At 37.9% G+C, this 22,309-nt stretch overlaps 1 protein-coding gene across 8 annotated transcripts in view; it reads right to left on the bottom strand.

Annotated features, from left to right (window-relative positions):
- The window catches only part of LOC134535152 (PC4 and SFRS1-interacting protein), a 69,949-nt gene that overhangs the window by 11,393 nt on the left and 36,247 nt on the right, over positions 1-22,309 (bottom strand). For 4 of the 8 annotated variants that reach the window (XM_063374130.1, XM_063374126.1, XM_063374129.1 and 1 more), the window contains exons 7-14: positions 18,535-18,602; positions 13,303-13,390; positions 13,073-13,200; positions 9,474-9,658; positions 4,240-4,414; positions 2,206-2,259; positions 1,964-2,029; positions 1,735-1,858 (exon numbers count right to left, since the gene is read on the bottom strand). In XM_063374130.1, the coding sequence (XP_063230200.1) occupies positions 1,735-1,858; positions 1,964-2,029; positions 2,206-2,259; positions 4,240-4,414; positions 9,474-9,658; positions 13,073-13,200; positions 13,303-13,390; positions 18,535-18,602 (888 nt within the window). The remainder of the gene's footprint in view (positions 1-1,734; positions 1,859-1,963; positions 2,030-2,205; positions 2,260-4,239; positions 4,415-9,473; positions 9,659-13,072; positions 13,201-13,302; positions 13,391-18,534; positions 18,603-22,309) is intronic. The other 4 variants (XM_063374133.1, XM_063374128.1, XM_063374132.1 and 1 more) reach the window with 1 other exon arrangement.

Here is a 22,309-nt window from a genome sequence, read left to right as displayed (position 1 = left end):
TATTCGTACAGGGCCAATGCGATCAAACAGGCCCCATTCAGCAGTTAACTTGTGTAGCGATGAGAGCTTGCTCATTTAACATGAATTAATAGTGTACGTGCGAATTCTTTGAACATCACAAAATTTACATCTTTACTGTAAAAATGGAGGTGAGTCCAGATTATTTGACTACTGCAGATTATGAATTTCATGAAAATTCAATGCATAATGCAGCTGCAAAATTATGGTTAAAAGATGCATTCATGTATATCTAGCAGAAAAGGACTAAATCGGATACATTTCGTTGGAGACAAAAATACAAGTAGCGAGACTGGCAAAAGAATATCCCACGTGGAATCTACAAACTCTCCAGATAAAAGGATATCGACATTTAAAAAGGAGGGACGATTTGGAAAGATGGAAAGAGAACAACAATTGATAAATATTCCATAATTGATTTGTGGACCCATGGCTGCTTCACAAAAATTGTCAGCAAATAAGTGTACATTTTCATCAAATTTACTAGTAACTTTTTTTAAGAACAAATTACAATAATGACATGACACTTTGATTTTAATTTTCAGGTGAACATAAGGAACCTACAGCAGGGCATTGGCTGCTGCTGCAGTCCAATTTCAACCGAAAGAATTGATCTTTAAAGCATCACTTTAATAAGTGAAAAAATTCAAACAATGGAACAGAATTCGGCAGAGGAAGAACACGCGATATGTGAATAACAGGGAATCTGTAACTTTGGAAGAAACACTTGAATCCACACAAATTTTGAACTGCAGACAAAGGCAATCAGTGCAAATTTTGACAAAAATTTGTGATTGATACCAACCAGACAGGTTGCCAGTAACAGTCAACTTATGACAAAACATGGAAAAAAAAATTAAAAAACTGTTTGTTAAAAGGCATGATATTAACACGGTAACACACTCATACACGGCACAATATATGATGACGCTGTCTGGTGAATTATTACCAAAAGTGTTTACGTGTTTGCAAGAAGCCATGGGAAAGTTTGGTCCAAGGGTTCAAAAAACTATTGAGAATTTAACGAAGGACCTTCCAAATGTCGTTGTAACATGTTCAAAATCTGGGAAATTTACCACACAGCTCTATAATTCTCTTTTAACAAGCGTCACGCTTCCTTACATGGGGAGGAAAAAAAATTCTTGCTAATATTAGATTCCGAGTTGGATTGGGGGGGGGGGGGGGGGGGGGGCGCAAACAAATGCTGGTTTGTATGATGGAATCTTGATGAACAATGACGGTCTTGAGACTTGAACGGTTAAACTCATACCCCCGAAATGTAATTTGATTTGTCAACCGTGCAAAATTCATTTCTATAGACAAGTTAAAAAATTTCTCAAGCACATTTAAAATTGTACATGTTTCATTGAAAACGAACAAGAAATTGTAATTATACAGCATTTTCATATTTTAAATGCATCTCACTCTTAACATTAATCAACTTTCCTCACAATTTGTACGCTATTTTAAGGTACCAGTGTAAATACTTGTTAAAACGGTAAACTACTGGTACACTACTAAATGTACCGAAATAAACTTGGAAGTACTTACAAGATGGTCCAAAAATTGTTAAGAAGAAAAAAAAACATAAGAATTTTTATTATTATTATTTTTAACAAAAACAAGACTCTCCTTCAGGATAAAAAAAAAACTCAGATCACAACAAACATTTGAGAGCAGAGAGAACTACAACTAGACTTGACATGCTTCACTCACTGGGGTCGGTCTTCAGGTTGAAGAACTCATTGTCAGTCATGTTCTTGGTGGCCTCCTTGAAGCGCATCACTTTCTGGTGAAACACGTCCAGGAATGTCGAGCCCTCTGGCACCACGAACAGAGCCTGCGCACACACAACAGCACGTCACCTCACGTCACGTCACGTCACGTCACGTCACTGCGAGGCACAGACACCACACGGCGTGTCTGGCTTACAGTGCGTACCAACCTTGAACTTGTTGTACACAAATGAGGCTTTGTTACGAATGGCTTCTGCTTGCTTCTCAAAAGTTTCCTGCAAAAAAAAAAAAAAAAACCATAATCATTTCAGCTTACTTGGGGACTAACACACTATATTTATAAGTAACAAAAACTGAACTTTATGGGAGTACACTAATACTTAAGAAAAATACAAACATTTTACACCATCAAAAAACCACCAATGTCTCGCATCACAACTTAGTAACTTACCTTTTGTGTCTCATCCATGCCCCACTCTGTCACGTTCCCGACGTACCGCCGCAGCTGCAACAAACCAACCAGAGACAGACTTTACAAACAGGGGTCTCTGTTGTGGTGCCATTGCTTGGTGAAGTGTGTTCAGTGTTAACAGCCAACCAACCATAGTAACCATAGTAATTATATACTTATCATTAGAAGATACATAAATACTGGAAAAATAGTCAGCAAAAACATTAGATAACAGATCTGGATCACTAGATATAACACCATTTACTCTAAATGAGTGTTGTCCATGAAAACCATTTCTCATTATTTTAACAAAGTACCAACATTTTTTGGGATTGACCTTAATATTACTGTTGATAAATCTGCATCAGTTTGTCACACACAATAATATTTTTATGTTTATGAAGGTGTTTCTTTGTTTCTTTGATTTAAGGGCTTGTACGTATTAACTCCCTAGAGAACCAACTGAGGTAGCTGGAAGCTTTTTTTTTTTGTAACAGAGGGGATGTAGTCATTAATATTCTTAAATATGGAGTTGGTAAGTTGATCAACATGATAATTTACATCCGACTCTTTATAATAGTTGGACCAATCATAATTTTTAAAGGCAGAGATAGTTAACGATTCTGAAGTTCCTCAAGATAAAAGATCTTACAGGAAAAACTGTCCAAAGTAATTTTATAGAAAGAGCAAGATGCTACGAGTCATCTTTGATGAATGCTTCTTCTGCTTTAGCCACTGAACACTAAGATAGATTAGTAAAACATTTTAGGAGTTACAGTGTTATTGCACTGTTGTAAACCAAGACTAGACTATTAATGCAATGTGTAGAATAAACAGGGGTTGAATGACAAAAAATTCATAACTCCCTTAGTAGTAAGGCATACTATCAAATCTGTTTAAGTTGTTTATACACCTTATAACAATTATCAAAACTTTTGTTTGAAATAATTTTTGATACAACCAACCATTGCTGCAAGGGGGGGATAAAGAGGGGTTAAAATCAAATAATAAATTAACAATTCCCTTAGTACGCCTCCGTTCACATTGTACGTAAATTTGATAAATTTTATCTAAAACTTTTGTTTTGAAACAATTTTCAATAATACAAACCATTACTGCAAGGAGTTGAAACAATCTGGGGTTGAAAAACGAAAATAATTAAAACTTCCCTACCATGTACTCTGTCAAATTAATATTTATTTTTGTTTAACAGTTTAAAAGTTTAAATATTGTTGAAAACTTTTGAATAAAGTATTTTTTATTTAACAAAACATTAATGCAAGGAGTAGAATTAACAAGGGTTTTAAGTAGATTTAAAAGAAATTGTGCGATATCCAAAAATATTTTATCTAGTTTTTTGTATGTATAAAAAATATATACTATCAAATTCATTATAATTTATTTTATCAAATTCACTGTAATTTTAACCATTTTAATATTACATCGAACCTTCGTCCAAAAAAAAAAAGTTACATAACCACATATTAGTGCAAAGGACGAAAAATATTGTTTAAAGTTCAAAAATAATTGCATAACTATCTTAGCATGCAGAATATGAAATTCGTTAAGACATTCAATGCAGGATGTTAAAAAATTTCCAAATATTTTCATTCCATGGAATATTAGAATGTGTTTAATCAAAATTTTTTGAATATTGGCAAACATATAGGATGTTGTATACATTAAGTTCTTAAAATGTTCCAGGAGTTTACATAAGTTTCCAAAATATTTCCAGAAGAAAAAGGTACTTCGAAATCTACCTACACCTTCAGACTGTGCCAAAAGGGATTTCTGTTTGACATTGCTTCTTTTTATGACTATTATAAAGTTATATTTTTTAATACCTATGCAACGTGTAAATTCTACTATGCTCACAAAAGCACTATATACAGATGAATGACGTGGGTCTGCCATATTTTCAAGATTTCTGAAATTTCCATGGATGGCAGAATTGTGTTTACACATTTACATTCCAATCGACTTCCATTCAAAAATCACTGCTACCAAATGCTGTATACAGAGAGCGGGAGGTACTTTTTTAATGGTGTCCACGATGTGCGGGTACTTGAGCAGCATCAGCGTGTCGACGGCGACTGTGGACAGCTCCGACAGGTAGACCAGGCACTCCTGGGGCCGCGCGTCCACCAGCCCCAGCGACGACTTGATGCAGTTATCCAGCTCCACGATGCGAGCGGCCGTCGCGTACCACCTGCCACACCCTCACACCTCACGCACTCCTCGTGGTCCTGCAATACCTCCCCCGCCTACCCGGACACACACACGGCGCGCAGAGCTTCAGGACAAACAACGCAATTTCAAAACTACCCTAGGTATCCGAGTGGGGACTGCTTACGAAGAGCATCCAAGAGTTCGCTGAGGGCCGAAAAGTAGCTACTTTTGATTTCGGATTAAGTTTTTAAATTGTATTTTTAGAAGAGTTAAAATGGCTAAAAACACACGTTTTCAGAGTAATTTTTTTGGCGTAAAACAACCAGTACAGATTCTTGAAAGCACTCAAGGGACTTGCATTACACCTTTATCTTCATTTCTCTGCCATGTAACGTTACGGTCACCGCTCAAATTTCACAGTTATCCTGTGACTACGAGAAGACTGCGCGCCAGTTCAGAGCCTTGCGCTTAGAGGATATACCGCGCTAGAAATACCAGCGAGCGTCGCGCTTATCATCCCGTCTCACTAACACACACACACACCACTGACGAGGCGGGCCCCTTAACTTTTGAATCTACTCAACTGGAAATTTCCCCAAGCTTAGAGCATAAAAAATTAAAATTCATTTTATTTTTCTCTGCTAGTCACTTAAGTTAAATGTAAGCTACATTACATAACATTTATTTCTACACCCATGAATATTTTAAAATTTTGAATACAAATAGTTTATTATTGGTATTTGATTCGACTTTGATTACTTACACTTCAAATAATGAATACTCAATTTGTTACGAATATCTGACATTGCACACATCGTGAATTCATCCTATACCAACTTTCACTGTTGATGTCAAGTTATTTCTGCAATATAAAAACCCAGTTTTAATGTTTAAAACTTTTTAAGTAACTGCAATCAAAAAATAAATTACACTCTGAACTTTAAACTTGCATTATGTAATCAAATTAATTTCACTACTGTCTCATAAAACAATAACAGAATAAAATTTCATGGGTCGCCTTATATTCGGGCCAATACGGTATTCTCAATTTTAAATTTTGCTATTCGACTTATGAATGTGAATAGTTTGTCAGTTACTATTCGTGTTTACGAATATGCGCACACCCCTACTTGAAGAACAATGTTACTAAATATGGTTTGTTAAAAACTAATACACAAAAAAACACAAAAGTGAATATTTCATTTGAATCCAAAATATTTAAATAAATAAAATATTTTCACACAAATTTACTGAAAGAATAAAAACATAGCATTTAGGGATGTGCGGGTACTCGATAATTTCAACTTCAATTCGATTCCTCAACTATTTGAACCCGGAACCGAAACTAAAATTTGGAATCGAAAAATTCTGGCAATTTTTTCAAAAGTAAAAAAATCGAAGAAATTGACGTTACCGTTCAACTGATTGCTAGAAATAAATTTATTCATCAATTATCATTAATGTAACTCGTAAAATTGCCGCGCACTTTCACTCAAGCAAATTTCATAACGTTATGAAATATAGGTTAGGCCGAACATTAAATTATTTTCAAAGATCGTGTATGATATAATTTACACGTTCAGAACCACTAACTGTTTAGGCTTGCAAAGATAAATACCATACGAAAACTGCTTGTTTATGAAATAGTTTAACAATCTGCCCAAACATTTTTATTTCTGCCTACTTACGGCATATTACTCATGACCATTTCTCACGTTGCACGGGAAAAAAATATTGTTGGTTTATTTGTTTTGAAAAATAAATAACACATATTAAAAATGAATTTTACAACCATCAACGCACAATTTTTTGTTAACAGTTAAAATAGTTCCTTGTTCAACTATACATTTACAAAGATCGCCATTCTGTGACAGTCTTCTGTTAACAGAATAACCCAACCCTTCGAATTTTTTTAATTTCAATTTTTGAGAGAAATCCGAAGTTGCACGAACGTGGTAGGGAACCGAAACTACGTGAGTTGTAGGCTACCGTGACAGGCCACCATTTATCTTAGATCGCGCGTGCCGAGACACAAAGGAATCGAATCACTGAATCGTAACATTCTGTCAGTATCGAAGTACTGTTTACTGTTTATGCTTTTGCCTTTTACAAAACTTAATTAAAGCTGATCATTGTTGTGTGGTTTAACTTCGTGAAGTTAATAAATTAATAATATTTACGTATTTTTTTCCATTTTTAGGGGAACAGATCTTGTTGAAAAAAACAAAGAAATATATGTTACTTATTGGTTTTAATTTAAATAAACCTACTGGCTAGGCCATGCTGCATACGTCATATGTGCAAATGTAGGTTAATTAATAAATTATACTTCTTAGCGCAGCACGCAGCGCACTATCTTGGTGACTCCAGTGAGGCAGCTGACTTTACCGTTGGTAACATTTGACATCTTTAAACAGTGGTGAAGAGATTAAATAAGTAATGGATGAAAATTGTGGCAAGTTTAAGGGCCGCAGTCATATTCCAGAATTGTATTTCTTATTCATTTAAGTTAAATACATATGGTTCAAAATAAATGCAATTTTTTTTTTAGTTAGTCCTACCAGACTAATGACTAGAGACACGGAAATTTCGCGAATCGCGATATCGCGAAATAACACCGCAATTTACCTTAATTCGCGACAAAACACCGAAATCGCACAGCATCGAGAAATAAAACTGATAATAATGAATTAGACCACCCATGCAAGACATCGCGAAAAACAAGTAAACACGACGTTGACGGCACATCGCCATTTTTCTAAGTTTCAACATGGCCGCTTTGTAGTAATGAAAGTAAATAATGATTTACAGTATTCCCGTCACGTAATCATTACAATTTGAAACGAAAGCAGTAATTGCAATCATAAACTAATTAAAAAGAGAAAAATGTACCTGAGCATCAACACAAAGTTAATAAAAAATACCGGCGATGTTTTCAACACAATATAGCTGCCATGATTTTCAACCCGCTGTATTTACACATTAATCTTGTAGAGAAATATAAAATTTTAATTCTTCCTTTCATGTTGAACAGTTAACAACCTCATGCTTTCAACTACGTTTGACTGGCTTGGCAACCTACTCGTTAGAGCTGTAGGTGTAGCAAACCGTATGTATTCGGTACTGACTGAGTAACGGGTGCGCCATCTAGTATCGAGTAACGAAACGTTACACACGGCTGGATTTCGTTACTCGCATTTTTCGTATGTTTTACGCATGCGCGCGCATATTCGATGAATTTACGTTACAAAGAACGATGTTTGTTTATTAAGTATAATATGGAAATTTGTCGTCCAAGTTTTTTACTGTTTATAAGAAAGTATTTTTTACAAATTAGAAATATGTATGTTTTTGTTATTTATTATCGCGTATTTTCACGTTTTTTGTTGTTTTTATCTTAAAAGAGATAATATAATAAAACCGCTCTAATGAGATTTAATTGTTTCTTGGTTAACAAAAACTGTTAATTATCAAATATTGTTAATTGTTTATATTCTATTTATTATTATTTACGTGACGTCATACTGTACGCGTACGCAATACGACTCGATTCGTTGCTGCAACATAACATTGCATGTTATGCGGTATCAGAAGTAACGAGTAACGTAGCGACACGATAGTAACGAGTACTAATTGTTATAGTAACGAATACATACGGGTACACTTTTTTTCGTTACTTTTACACCTCTACTACTCGTAAACATGAACACATGGCACTACGCCGATTGATAAGCAAAATCAGTGACCTTTAACTGCCGTAACTACACTTCTCAGCAAATGCAATACGACCGCAGAGCAAGTGAATACGGCGTCAATGGGACAAAGAACAGCAGCAAGAAATATTAAAAGAATACTAAGTTGAGACATGCCGTGCCGAGGCAGCGCGCTAGGCGACACCGGGCCGTGCCGAGGCAGCGCGCTAGGTGACACCGGGCCGTGCCGAGGCAGCGCGCTAGGCGACACCGGGCCGTGCCGAGGCAGCGCGCTAGGCGGCACCGGGCCGTGCCGAGCTGTTTCAAGCCTACAATTTTTATTTGCCAATAGTGTTGACTTTAGAGTGCAGTATACGAGTATACGCCGTGCCACTATTATTTAGCCAAGCAAAACTTGTAGGTCATAAAACCATTCTCAAAAGTTAAAGTAAACATGAAAAACCAAAACAGCGAAATAAAACCGAAATTTGATTTTTTCAAAACGAAATTTAAGGAAAAATAAAACCATTTTTACGGGACTCTACTAATGACTATGTAGATAAAGTTACCCAAAGAATCGAAATCGGAACCGAATTTCAACTCTTGTGGTGAGAATCGAATCCGAATCGAACTGAAAATCATGGAATCGCACAACCCTAATAGCATTAGGAAATTAAAAAACAAAATGTATTTGAAAAAAAATGTTTTGTAAACAGCATAATTAATTGATATATTATCAGCTTATAGTAATCTTTTACAGCTGATTATGCATGGAATAATGGTAAATGTTCATTTTGATTTTAATTTTTTTATTTGTTGTGGTTGAAAATGTGGTTATAAATATAACCAGTTTGTGTTGGTTTTTAAGAAATATAATATATAATATTACCAGTAGGTATAAATTGTTTAGTTAAAATATCTGAGCAGTGCATGCAGCAGTGTTTATGGTTCTCCCTGGGTTGAGGTAAGGGGGAGGGGAGGAGGAGGGAGGAACAGCCATAAAGGATGAAAAGGGGAAAGATTAAAGACCTGGGTCAACATCAGTGCCATGTTTCTTACGCTACAATAAGCTTTATACTGGAGACAGATATATGGTGCAATACAAATTTTTGGGCGACCTTTACTGTGAAAATGTTACATTTTTATACCCAAAATTAAAGGTGCGATCCATATGCACAGGCGACCCTTCTGCAGGTAAATACAGTATTCAGTATATTGATAGCTCCATTGCACACAGCGCATGTACTTTGTCGCTTGCAGAGTAAACATTTTTTGAGACAGCCTGCGCACTCTTGTGGTCAGAGTGAACTACAACAATTATTGAGATTGGTATGCAACGTTAGCACTGTATCCTGTTAAAGTTATGTTTTTTTTTGTTAATTAATTTAAAGTTTGGTCATATGGCACCTGTGCTTCTGGTCGGCCGTGCCAGCACCACGGTCCAGCTTGTCGTCTGTCAGCACGGCCCGCCTCTTGGCCTCCAGCTTCTTCTTGAGGTGCTCTGGCACGTACGTGCCCGCCTCTATCTCCGCCTTCATCTTGAGTGCGTTGCGCCACACCGCCTGGTCCCACTGCACACGTGCCTTGTCCGACTGCAATGCCACGCCAACACCTCTGCCCTGCTGTCCCAACACAGCACACACAAGCACCTCGGCTCTTACAAACTTGCAGCGAGTTTATTTTTGAGATATAAAGATTGAAACTGCATTTGTTTCCCCATCACACAAATCAATATTTCACTATTATAGCCATTTATAACTCATTAAAATGGAGAGAGGGAAATTATTATTATTTTATTGGCACTCACTGAGTGGAGATGTGATGCACACAATACGATAGACTTTCCAATCTTAAAGTTACCAGCTCTCATGAAGAATCAGTTGAGGCTACAATTCTCGAGAAGAGAGCAATGTAGTATTATATTTTTCCATTAGTATTCATTTATGAAAATTCAATTTGGTGTAAATTTTTTTCTCTTCACCTGCTACTTTCTGATATCATATGCCCTGTCATTAATAGATAAATTTGTCATTTGTCATTCAATTACAACTTGGTTTTAAATAACAAATACTTTTTATCATAATAAATAGTTTTGCATTAAGGTGGGTGTTTAAATGTGGGTGTCAGCCTATATTTGAGGTTGATAGTTTTGTATTATAAAGGAAAGAATCCTTCATAGCAAAGACCATGTAACATGTCTAAAGACAATATTTCCGCTACGTCTAAATGCTTTTGTCATCTAATTTTTTTATCTTGTGCATAATTATTTTATATGTTTCAATGTTTTTATCTTTGGATATTGATTTTGTGAAAAAAACAAATTCAACCACCAAATGAAAAAGTTTTTTGAAAAATTTCCATTTTGTTAATGCTATCTATTTACACGGGTATGAATTTGTAACACAGATCACAATTGGTTGTTTAGTTTAAATTTACGGCAGATCAACTTGTTTTATTTAGGAGAAAGCACCGTCACAAGTAATGTCAACAGAAAAACATCTGAATTAGAAAGCTAATTAAAACCTATTCTAACTGGCAATAAGAAGTGTCTAATTAAGACTGTATTTGTACATTAAACATGACATTGAAAATTATAATACTTCAAGATAATTAGTTTATAAAGATTCTGATTGTAGGAACATGTATTACAATTGGTTATTTTAGCTTCATATGCATTATTTAATTTAAAATATTTGATTTTAAATTAATTCCTGTCACAGGTTTGTACTTAGTGTTTAAAATAATGTTTGTCTAATCAATATTATAATACCTGAAATATGACTGATTAATACATGTTTGAAATAATACTGGCATGGTACTTCATGCGGGTCACAAGTCACCGTCCGTAACTATCAACTTCATCTGATATTTGTTTTGTACTAGAGTCTTGCTAGTTTTTACACCATACACATAGTTAATAAACTGTAAGAGTATTAAATAATTTTGATAATTATATGATGCTCACATGTCACATTACCATTAAAAATATAATTTAGCTCAAGTGAGTTAACATTTATGTTTTATGTTATTTACATATTTTATTTTAAAACGGCACCGAACAATAGTTTAACCATATTTTGTTTTTTAAAATACTTATTTCAATTTCACCAAATTAGTAAGCAATTCAAAGTATTAAGGTGGGCATTAAAAAATTAGGGTTAACTGCAAATGCAGTAACTAAAATACTAGGCATTAATCAATGCGATAGTTTATTTTCATGATCCATGATGAATACAAATTGGCTAATAGTCACAGTTAATATAATTATATAATACATAGATGTTAGCAATGCTGCAACTTTCAATTTACCGTCAAACCTAACAAATTCACAAAAAATATTACACTGAAATGCATAATTTTTTATTACTTAATTTTATAAAACCAAACTACAGATTTTCCAAAGCCAGGCTAGATTTTGTTTCATAATATTTTCATAATTCCCAATTCCCTTAACAAATACAATAAAAATTATAAAAGTTTAGAATTAGGGCACTGTTTAAGAGATTCTAAAGGCCATGAAACATATCTTGAGTTACTACCACAAAGGACACACTTTTTCACAAAAATGCCTGAGCAAGATTATGGGTCATTGAAACTTTTCAGCTCATTAAAATAATACTACTTACTGCTACTACTACTAACTACTACTACAAAAACAACTACAGTAAAACCTCGTATTTACGTTTTCGTTATTGACGTTTTCCCGCAAATAACGTCATTTTATGTAGGTCCGTTTTATTGTACATTAACTTTCGTGTTGCATTTTCCCTGAAATTACACCGCTACGTAACCAAAAAACCCGGAATGTACGTTTCAAAACACGGTAAAAATGTAAATACTCGTCACGTTAGTCATAGATGTGAAAAGTTTGAAGTAGTTCGCCTATTGTCTGTAACCTTTCGTTTTGATGTATCGACAAGTTCTATGGTGCCTCTCCTCTACTAACGTTTTAATCTTTGCTGCCATAGAGAACTTTCGTAGCAGAACCACAAACGGTTGTATTTATGGTGTCATAGAGCACTCTCGTAGCAGAGCATAGTCCGAAGCGCTGAGCTATCGATACTACCGGAAAGCGCTCATACACAGTACGTATATTTAGTAGTGCTGCATTATGTACAGTACATATCTATGATGGCTTTCATTGTTTACATTAGTCAACGTCCGTTTTGGTTAGCACGTGTTTTTTTATCGTTCACAATATTATTTATGGCAAGATTTTGATTGAAGATGGATAGGTATAAAGTTCCACGAAATACTTTATCTATTGAAGATAAAATTAAAATTATTGAGAAGTTTGACAAGCATGTGGGTACCCGAGTGGTTTTGGCCAAGGAACTGAATATTCCTGTTAGTACTTTAATGTGTTGTAAACAACTATTGTTTGTCTTGTAGCACCAGTAAATGCTGATACATTTTTTTAAGCTAAAATTTAGCATTAACTGCCAATAAAAGTGCTTTCCCACAATTTACACTTTCCCGCAATTTACACTTTTTCCTTGGGGTTCCTTGAAAAGTGCAAATAAGGGGTTTTACTGTACTACTAAAACTACTATGTACTACTAAAACCACAACTACTACTACTACTAATACTACTAAATTTCAATAATTTAAAGAGGAAACAGTATTATTTAACTTAGGTATCACAATGTTAAAATGTTCAATAAATATGACAAATAAATTAAGTAATACAAATTTTATGACCACACACAAGCCAATAACATTGAATAAACATTATAAGTTTCAGCTTTATGATCCATTTAGTATTATTAACGGGTAGGATTTTCAATATTATTAAAATTGTAACTGACAGCTACTTTAATGCAAATGTTACACTTGAAAATATTTTTTACGAACATTTTACAATTTAATTAATGAGAACAGTGAAAGGCTTACTTAATAAGCAAACAATCCCTCCCCACCAACCCCCCCCCCAAAAAAAAACACAACTCTAATTAAAGACTGCAGATATTTCCTGAAAACAATGCCACAGCAAAAAGCACGCTCACCGGAAAGCTGGAGGGACGCTGGCCCGTGAGGCTGATGCGTATGAGGTCTCCCTGCGGAGTGCTGGCGACCAGCACGCGTGGTAGTCGTCCCTCCTGCAAGCCGTCGTCCTCCGCCTGCTCCAGCTTGCCTGCGCACCAACCACCTCTCAGCCCTCGCCCGATCACACAACAGCTTCGACAAGAGACTTTGTAACTGTCTACACACTGCCATCTTGCGGGAGGACACTCACCGCCAGGCTGCATCTCCTTGGAGGGGCTGGCGTCCCCTGTCGGGCCGTCCTTGTCGTTCTCCGAGTGCTGCCGGCCGGCCGCGTCCCCCTGCAGACAGCACGGTGCCACGGTGCCACACTTCACCTCATTGGTACCCTCCAAGACCACACCACACTACCAACTGCCCAGCCACACTTCACCTCATTGGTACCCTCCAAGACAACACCACACTACCAACTGCCCATCACACTTCACCTCATTGGTACCCTCCAAGACCACACCACACTACCAACTGCCCATCACACTTCACCTCATTGGTACCCTCCAAGACCACACCACACTACCAACTGCCCAGCCACACTTCACCTCATTGGTACCCTCCAATACAACACCACACTACCAACTGCCCAGCCACACTTCACCTTACTGGTACCCTCCAAGACAACACCACACTACCAACTGCCCAGCCACACTTCACCTCATTGGTACCCTCCAAGACCACACCACACTACCAACTGCCCAGCCACACTTCACCTCATTGGTACCCTCCAAGACAACACCACACTACCAACTGCCCATCACACTTCACCTCATTGGTACCCTCCAAGACCACACCACACTACCAACTGCCCATCACACTTCACCTCATTGGTACCCTCCAAGACCACACCACACTACCAACTGCCCATCACACTTCACCTCATTGGTACCCTCCAAGACTACACCACACTACCAACTGCCCAGCCACACTTCACCTCATTGGTACCCTCCAAGACTACACCACACTACCAACTGCCCAGCCACACTTCACCTCATTGGTACCCTCCAAGACAACACCACACTACCAACTGCCCAGCCACACTTCACCTTACTGGTACCCTCCAAGACAACACCACACTACCAACTGCCCAGCCACACTTCACCTCATTGGTACCCTCCAAGACTACACCACACTACCAACTGCCCAGCCACACTTCACCTCATTGGTACCCTCCAAGACAACACCACACTACCAACTGCCCAGCCACACTTCACCTTACTGGTACCCTCCAAGACCACACCACACTACCAACTGCCCATCACACTTCACCTCATTGGTACCCTCCAAGACCACACCACACTACCAACTGCCCATCATACTTCACCTTACTGGTACCCTCCAAGACCACACCACACTACCAACTGCCCATCACACTTCACCTCATTGGTACCCTCCAAGACCACACCACACTACCAACTGCCCATCACACTTCACCTCATTGGTACCCTCCAAGACTACACCACACTACCAACTGCCCAGCCACACTTCACCTCATTGGTACCCTCCAAGACTACACCACACTACCAACTGCCCAGCCACACTTCACCTCATTGGTACCCTCCAAGACCACACCACACTACCAACTGCCCAGCCACACTTCACCTCATTGGTACCCTCCAAGACTACACCACACTACCAACTGCCCAGCCACACTTCACCTCATTGGTACCCTCCAAGACTACACCACACTACCAACTGCCCAGCCACACTTCACCTCATTGGTACCCTCCAAGACTACACAACACTACCAACTGCCCAGCCACACTTCACCTCATTGGTACCCTCCAAGACCACACCACACTACCAACTGCCCAGCCACACTTCACCTTACTGGTACCCTCCAAGACCACACCACACTACCAACTGCCCATCACACTTCACCTCATTGGTACCCTCCAAGACCACACCACACTACCAACTGCCCATCACACTTCACCTTACTGGTACCCTCCAAGACCACACCACACTACCAACTGCCCATCACACTTCACCTCATTGGTACCCTCCAAGACCACACCACACTACCAACTGCCCATCACACTTCACCTCATTGGTACCCTCCAAGACTACACCACACTACCAGCTGCCCAGCCACACTTCACCTCATTGGTACCCTCCAAGACTACACCACACTACCAACTGCCCAGCCACACTTCACCTCATTGGTACCCTCCAAGACCACACCACACTACCAACTGCCCAGCCACACTTCACCTCATTGGTACCCTCCAAGACTACACCACACTACCAACTGCCCAGCCACACTTCACCTCATTGGTACCCTCCAAGACCACACCACACTACCAACTGCCCAGCCACACTTCACCTCATTGGTACCCTCCAAGACTACACCACACTACCAACTGCCCAGCCACACTTCACCTCATTGGTACCCTCCAAGACAACACCACACTACCAACTGCCCAGCCACACTTCACCTTACTGGTACCCTCCAAGACCACACCACACTACCAACTGCCCATCACACTTCACCTCATTGGTACCCTCCAAGACCACACCACACTACCAACTGCCCATCACACTTCACCTCATTGGTACCCTCCAAGACTACACCACACTACCAACTGCCCAGCCACACTTCACCTCATTGGTACCCTCCAAGACAACACCACACTACCAACTGCCCAGCCACACTTCACCTTACTGGTACCCTCCAAGACAACACCACACTACCAACTGCCCAGCCACACTTCACCTCATTGGTACCCTCCAAGACAACACCACACTACCAACTGCCCAGCCACACTTCACCTCATTGGTACCCTCCAAGACAACACCATACTACCAACTGCCCAGCCACACTTCACCTCATTAGTACCCTCCAAGACAACACCACACTACCAACTGCCCATCACACTTCACCTTACTGGTACCCTCCAAGACAACACCACACTACCAACTGCCCAGCCACACTTCACCTTACTGGTACCCTCCAAGACAACACCACACTACCAACTGCCCAGCCACACTACACCTCATTGGTACCCTCCAAGACAACACCACACTACCAACTGCCCATCACACTTCACCTCATTGGTACCCTCCAAGACCACACCACACTACCAACTGCCCAGCCACACTTCACCTCATTGGTACCCTCCAAGACAACACCACACTACCAACTGCCCATCACACTTCACCTCATTGGTACCCTCCAAGACAACACCACACTACCAACTGCCCATCACACTTCACCTCATTGGTACCCTCCAAGACCACACCACACTACCAACTGCCCAGCCACACTTCACCTCATTGGTACCCTCCAAGACCACACCACACTACCAACTGCCCATCACACTTCACCTCATTGGTACCCTCCAAGACAACACCACACTACCAACTGCCCATCACACTTCACCTTACTGGTACCCTCCAAGACCACACCACACTACCAACTGCCCATCACACTTCACCTCATTGGTACCCTCCAAGACAACACCACACTACCAACTGCCCATCACACTTCACCTTACTGGTACCCTCCAAGACAACACCACACTACCAACTGCCCAGCCACACTTCACCTTACTGGTACCCTCCAAGACAACAGCACTCTACCAACTGCCCAGCCACACTACACCTCATTAGTACCCTCCAAGACAACACCACACTACCAACTGCCCATCACACTTCACCTCATTGGTACCCTCCAAGACCACACCACACTACCAACTGCCCATCACACTTCACCTCATTGGTACCCTCCAAGACCACACCACACTACCAACTGCCCAGCCACACTTCACCTCATTGGTACCCTCCAAGACAACACCACACTACCAACTGCCCAGCCACACTTCACCTTACTGGTACCCTCCAAGACAACACCACACTACCAACTGCCCAGCCACACTTCACCTTACTGGTACCCTCCAAGACAACACCACACTACCAACTGCCCAGTCCTACTTCACCTCATTTTTACCCTCCAAGGAAACACCACATGACACTACCAACTGCCCAGCCACACTTCACCTTACTGGTACTCTTCAAGGCAACACCACTTTAAATCTCACAACTGCACAATTTATTTTAAAATTTGCTCTTTCAGGTTATTTACAAACACACAGTGAATTAATTTTAGTACTATCAGGATTTTTCAAAAAACTATACTTTCAATTTTTTAGAGATGAAAGAGTCTGCAAATAGTTACGTTTCACACTCGGGTGAAGGTTACCATTTTCAATTCAATTAATATGAAGTATGTTTTTGTTGAATGCCTCATTAATTTTAATTGTTTGGCGTGCTTTTGTATTCTGTGATTATTAAATAAACATAATCTACGTGCAGCAGTTCCGTTATGAAAAAAAATAACCTCAACAGAAATGCTTTTCAAACTTCAAAGTTCGTGAATAGATTCCAAAACTGTTAACATTTCGTGAAAACCCATTAAAACTATGAAATTCAAGTTTCTGCGACGAAAATTTGCGATCGCGAAAAGTTCAAGTCTCTAGTGATCATGTAAAAAACAAAACTGACACCAGATCTGAAATTAAAGGAAAGGCAGGTCTCTGTATTGTCATATTTTTTTATACACTGAATTTGATCATTGGGTGTGCAACATGAAAATTTTTATACAAGTGATAATTTCTATGATATTGTTAATTTTAAAATTAATTGATTTTCACATAATTTCATTTCTACATGTATTTAACCCATTTGCATCCACTCACTTTAATGTTAGACATATCATGGAATCCATAAACTTTTTTATATATTACTATTATTAAAGTTATTTTCTATTTTCATTATATATTTATTCTTTAAATAAAATTTTAATAATAGTTTAAGTTTCACGATAATATACCTTTGTTATAACAATACTAGCTACTCTGAGGGGTTATTTTCATTCTAAAGGGATTTTTTCAAGTTTTTCGGGCAGATTAGCCATTTTGCGTACCAGTACGCCTATGGTGTTATCGGCCAGAAAAACAGCTGCGTACTAGTACACCTGTAGATGCAAATGGGTTAAGCTTGTAGATTTGACTTTTGACACTAGAACTTCACTTAAGACCTAAATTAAATAATCTGAAATATCTTAATTTTACTGCATCAATAAATTATGTCAAAAGTTTATATTTTTAAAAATTTACAATAAAACTTAAATAACTTTTAAAAATTAAAATTAATTACCCTATTTTGGGAAAATACAATATTAAAAACATTTTAGTAAATAATTTTAATATATTTGTAAAACTTTATTTAAAATATTTTAAACAAAAACTAAGATTAACAGGTTGTCCTCACAAATATGTAATAAAATATCCCTCACCTTTAACTAACCAAAATTTTAAATTTCCCTTATTTTATAACCAATGCTACAATTTCTTGAAAGAAATAAAGAAAATCCAGCCTCCACCACCATCCCCAACACCCGCTGGTACTCTCTAGGAACGTGAGTACTCACAGTTTTGGTCGACTGCCGCTGCCGTCTGGTTAGTTTGGAGTCTGTGGCAGGCGAGTCTTCGTCAGTCACTGCGAACACATCACCATCTGTAACTCCCAAGCACACCGACTACTTCAGCTAACTCATCACCCTCTTCACTATATATTGTTACGAACGCGAGAGACAAGAGCTGGCTGGCGGCCCCGCACGGCCACTGACGTGAGGCATGCCACGCGTTACAAGGGTCCTCGCTACACACCCCCCTCCGCTCCTCACACACTGTCCCTCCTCGGGCTATTGTCACCTTTAGCAACCTGGGAATTTCAGGCTTACAGAGGCTGCCCGAGGAGTGGTGTGAATAACTGTTGCTGTTCTAGGTGTTTCGGGCGTCGGGTCTGCCTGGGATGACGCGACAAGTCACAGCTGCTCTCGTCCCTTCGAGAAGGACACAAGGGGTATATAAGCAATGATGCCAGCCTCCAAGAGAGTTTCGAGCAAGTTCCAAGCAAAGATAAGAGAGTGATACTAGCGATACCCATGCGATCAGCAAGAGGTGAAGAGGGCAAGTGGCCCCTGCTGAGCGAACCGGACCTATCGGGAGGCGATACCTGCGTGACGGCCTGGCGATCCAGTCGGGTGCGACGAGCGATAGTTGGGGACTGCACTGCGGCGCGGTGTGTGCCAGTGTGCGAAGGAAATGGACAAAAGAGCGAGCCACTGTCGAGCCAAGCCCCAGGGGAAAGTGTTAATGTTTCAATGATCAGTGTAAGACTAAATTTTGTGGACAGAAATCTTGAGTGCAGTAATTAAATTTATAGTGTAAACATTACATAGTAATAAATTCAACTGTACTAATTAATTGGGCTATTCCTTACGAACCCAGTAGTTCTCCCCACATAAATTGTAACAATAATATCATATTATGGCAATAAGATTAATGAATAGGCTGATGTCACTATCATCACTACCAGTGAGTGACTTCTGTCCCTACACCCTACCAGGAACAGCATCTATCATAGTGGCTTAAAAAAATGTAAATAATAAAAGTCATTAAAAACCGGATGCATATTAAGAGCTGCTCTGACACCAAAAGGGTGTGAGCCCAAACATATCAATGATTGATCAACTAAAATTAATACTAAAAATAATAACTCAAAATACACATGTATCACACAAGCGATCTTATACAACAAGGACCAAACATACATATTTAAAAGATACCATAACTTTTTAAACTATTGATCATTAGCACTACTGCAGTGTTAAATACGTACTTTATATAGGGGGGCACAAGAAACATATTTTAATGTCGAGTCGAGTCAAGTAGTGCAAAATATTAACTTTTTTCAAGCTGAACTATTAGAAAATAATGGCACAAGAGTACATTAGGAATTTCTTGATTTTTTACTCACTATCTTAGTGTTAACAGCCTGCAGTCCGTACCTATCTACAGTGTTAATATTTACAAAATAATTTTACAACTGTATATTTCTATGTAATTAAGCCATTTTAAAGTTATTACAACAATTTTTTAAACAACTAGTACCTTTTAATAAAAAAAACTGAATACAGTAGAACCCTGTTATAATATTCCTGCTTATATCATCTTTTTTTTTCCAAGTCCCAACATTTTTTCCCATGAGGTCAATGTATTTCTTGCATATAATGTTTTATTTTGGTGCATTTCCTACTTATAACATTTGCTTTTTAACATTCAATAAATGAAGAAAAAATTTTTAAAAACCTTACTATTCCAACACTTATTCCATCAGTGAAGTTTAACATGTTAAAGGTTTTACGTTACACTTTACATATGTTTTGGTCTACAATCACTATTATACCATTAGTGTAGATTGTGCAAATAGTATTGTACGCAGAAAAAAAAAGTAAGTGCACCAGAATATTAACGCTACACGTTAGTTCTGTCTAACGCTGTGTATTCAATATATAATAAAATACCTACTTAATGTATGTAGTTAGTAAGTTAGATGTCTGTTGGCACTGTTATCTTTAAAAGATTTGTGCAATGGGAGTGCATGACTTGATGTAAGTTTTTGGACATACGCCATTGCTAAGAACGTTTTCTGTTGAAGAAAAACTAATACATAAAATAAATAAAAATACACAAGAAAGACAAAAAACACACAAAATTAAGCAAACAATTGCTGTTGTCAACAAGAATATAAACACCACAAAATATTCCGAAACAGAAATATGGTCAACAAACAAAGAAAAAAGTACTAAGTGAACAAAAAAACACACAAATGATGGCTGTTGGCACCTTTGTCTAGGGGGGGGAAATGATTCAGTTCCTTGCCACTCTAGTATGTTTTAGATGTATGTATGTAGTTCTACAATATTTTAGTTGCCAACTATTCCGTGATACCAAAACAAAGTGTTTTCTATTGCTGGCAAAGAGTTTAATTTATTTCATTCGTAGGTAGGAATCCCAAAATTACACTCTTCAAATGGCAAAGGAATTGTAAACAAGCATTCCCAATCTAAATGTCTTCATCACGAATCAGGAGAGAATTTGAAAGAAATGTGGCACTGTAACAAATAAAATATAAGCTGGAATAAAAGATGAAGTTGAAAAATTGTTGACTTGCTTATAGTCCAGTCAATGCAAGACTTTGGAAAAACATAAAATACATATGAAAGTTTTTTTCTCTTGCCTAAAAAGTTACTTTGAACTTCCTGTTGAATATACTAATAGTACCTTGGGACTGCCATCTTGGACTATAGGTACAATATTTTTTAAATAACTAACAAAAATTAACATTTTGTGTACCATATATGTATTTAGCAAATTTCAGCCATTTAAATTATTTACAAAATGGTACATTCACTTTATTTTTATCTATTTCCGCTCCCGAAAAAATGGTCTTCAAAGTTCAAATTTTGGTGTGCAAAATCATTTTTTCCCCCTTGTAAAATATGGCGAATGAGTTTCACCAAAAACAAAACTTAGAAAATGGACATATTAAAGGTGTAATGTACCCATACATTAAATAATACATAGTGTACAATAATAAAATACTAAAATAAAGCATATTTTAACAGAGGGAGACATTATCAGTCTCATCATCAGAGATGTCATTCATATTCCTCGTTTGGGGTTACTCCACTGAGAAATGTTGCACAACAATGTAAGTGCCACGCAGTGAGCTGCATGACTCAAAACTGGACCTTATGGTTATGGCCTATGGGCTTTGACCACAACATAAACCAACACCCAGCCAGAAGCATCGCTAATTAGTATCCAAACAAATTTACTTAATTTGTGCAAATTATGCGCAGTACTTAATCCGCTCCTCCCAACTTCACTGGATGTTCCCAAACCTAAATTTAGCAGAGGAAAAAATATGTAGGAGACAAGTATAAATAATTGTATTGAATTTCTCAAAGTTATTTTTATTTACTTCATATTTTTCCTTGACTGACAAACTTCAGCCTTAAGCCTGGCGAGACTACATTCAAATAAAATGTACATTACAACCTGGCAAAAATAGTGCACAATGATATTCACCTTATAATAGTAATTTAAAATTATAAAAAAATAAAAAGATAATAAAATCCATCAATAACAAAAAACCTCCAATTATAAGTTCAAGTTTATTAGCTAAAAATTACATTAAAAATACCTTCCTATGATTCAAATAATCTTAGAAAAAATAATAATTACAAATCCTTGTTTTTTTTACAAAAAAAAAAAACTTTAAACTAAGCCAAACAAAACCTGGGTCATTTCTAAGCCATTTACACAGTTCGCGAAAATGTCCATATTGAGTTCATG

Source organism: Bacillus rossius, chromosome 8 (genome assembly GCF_032445375.1).
Source record: "Bacillus rossius redtenbacheri isolate Brsri chromosome 8, Brsri_v3, whole genome shotgun sequence".
NCBI lineage: Eukaryota > Metazoa > Arthropoda > Insecta > Phasmatodea > Bacillidae > Bacillus > Bacillus rossius.
The sequence above is the reverse complement of the archived record's forward strand: the minus strand, read 5'-3'. Positions and strand labels throughout refer to the sequence as shown.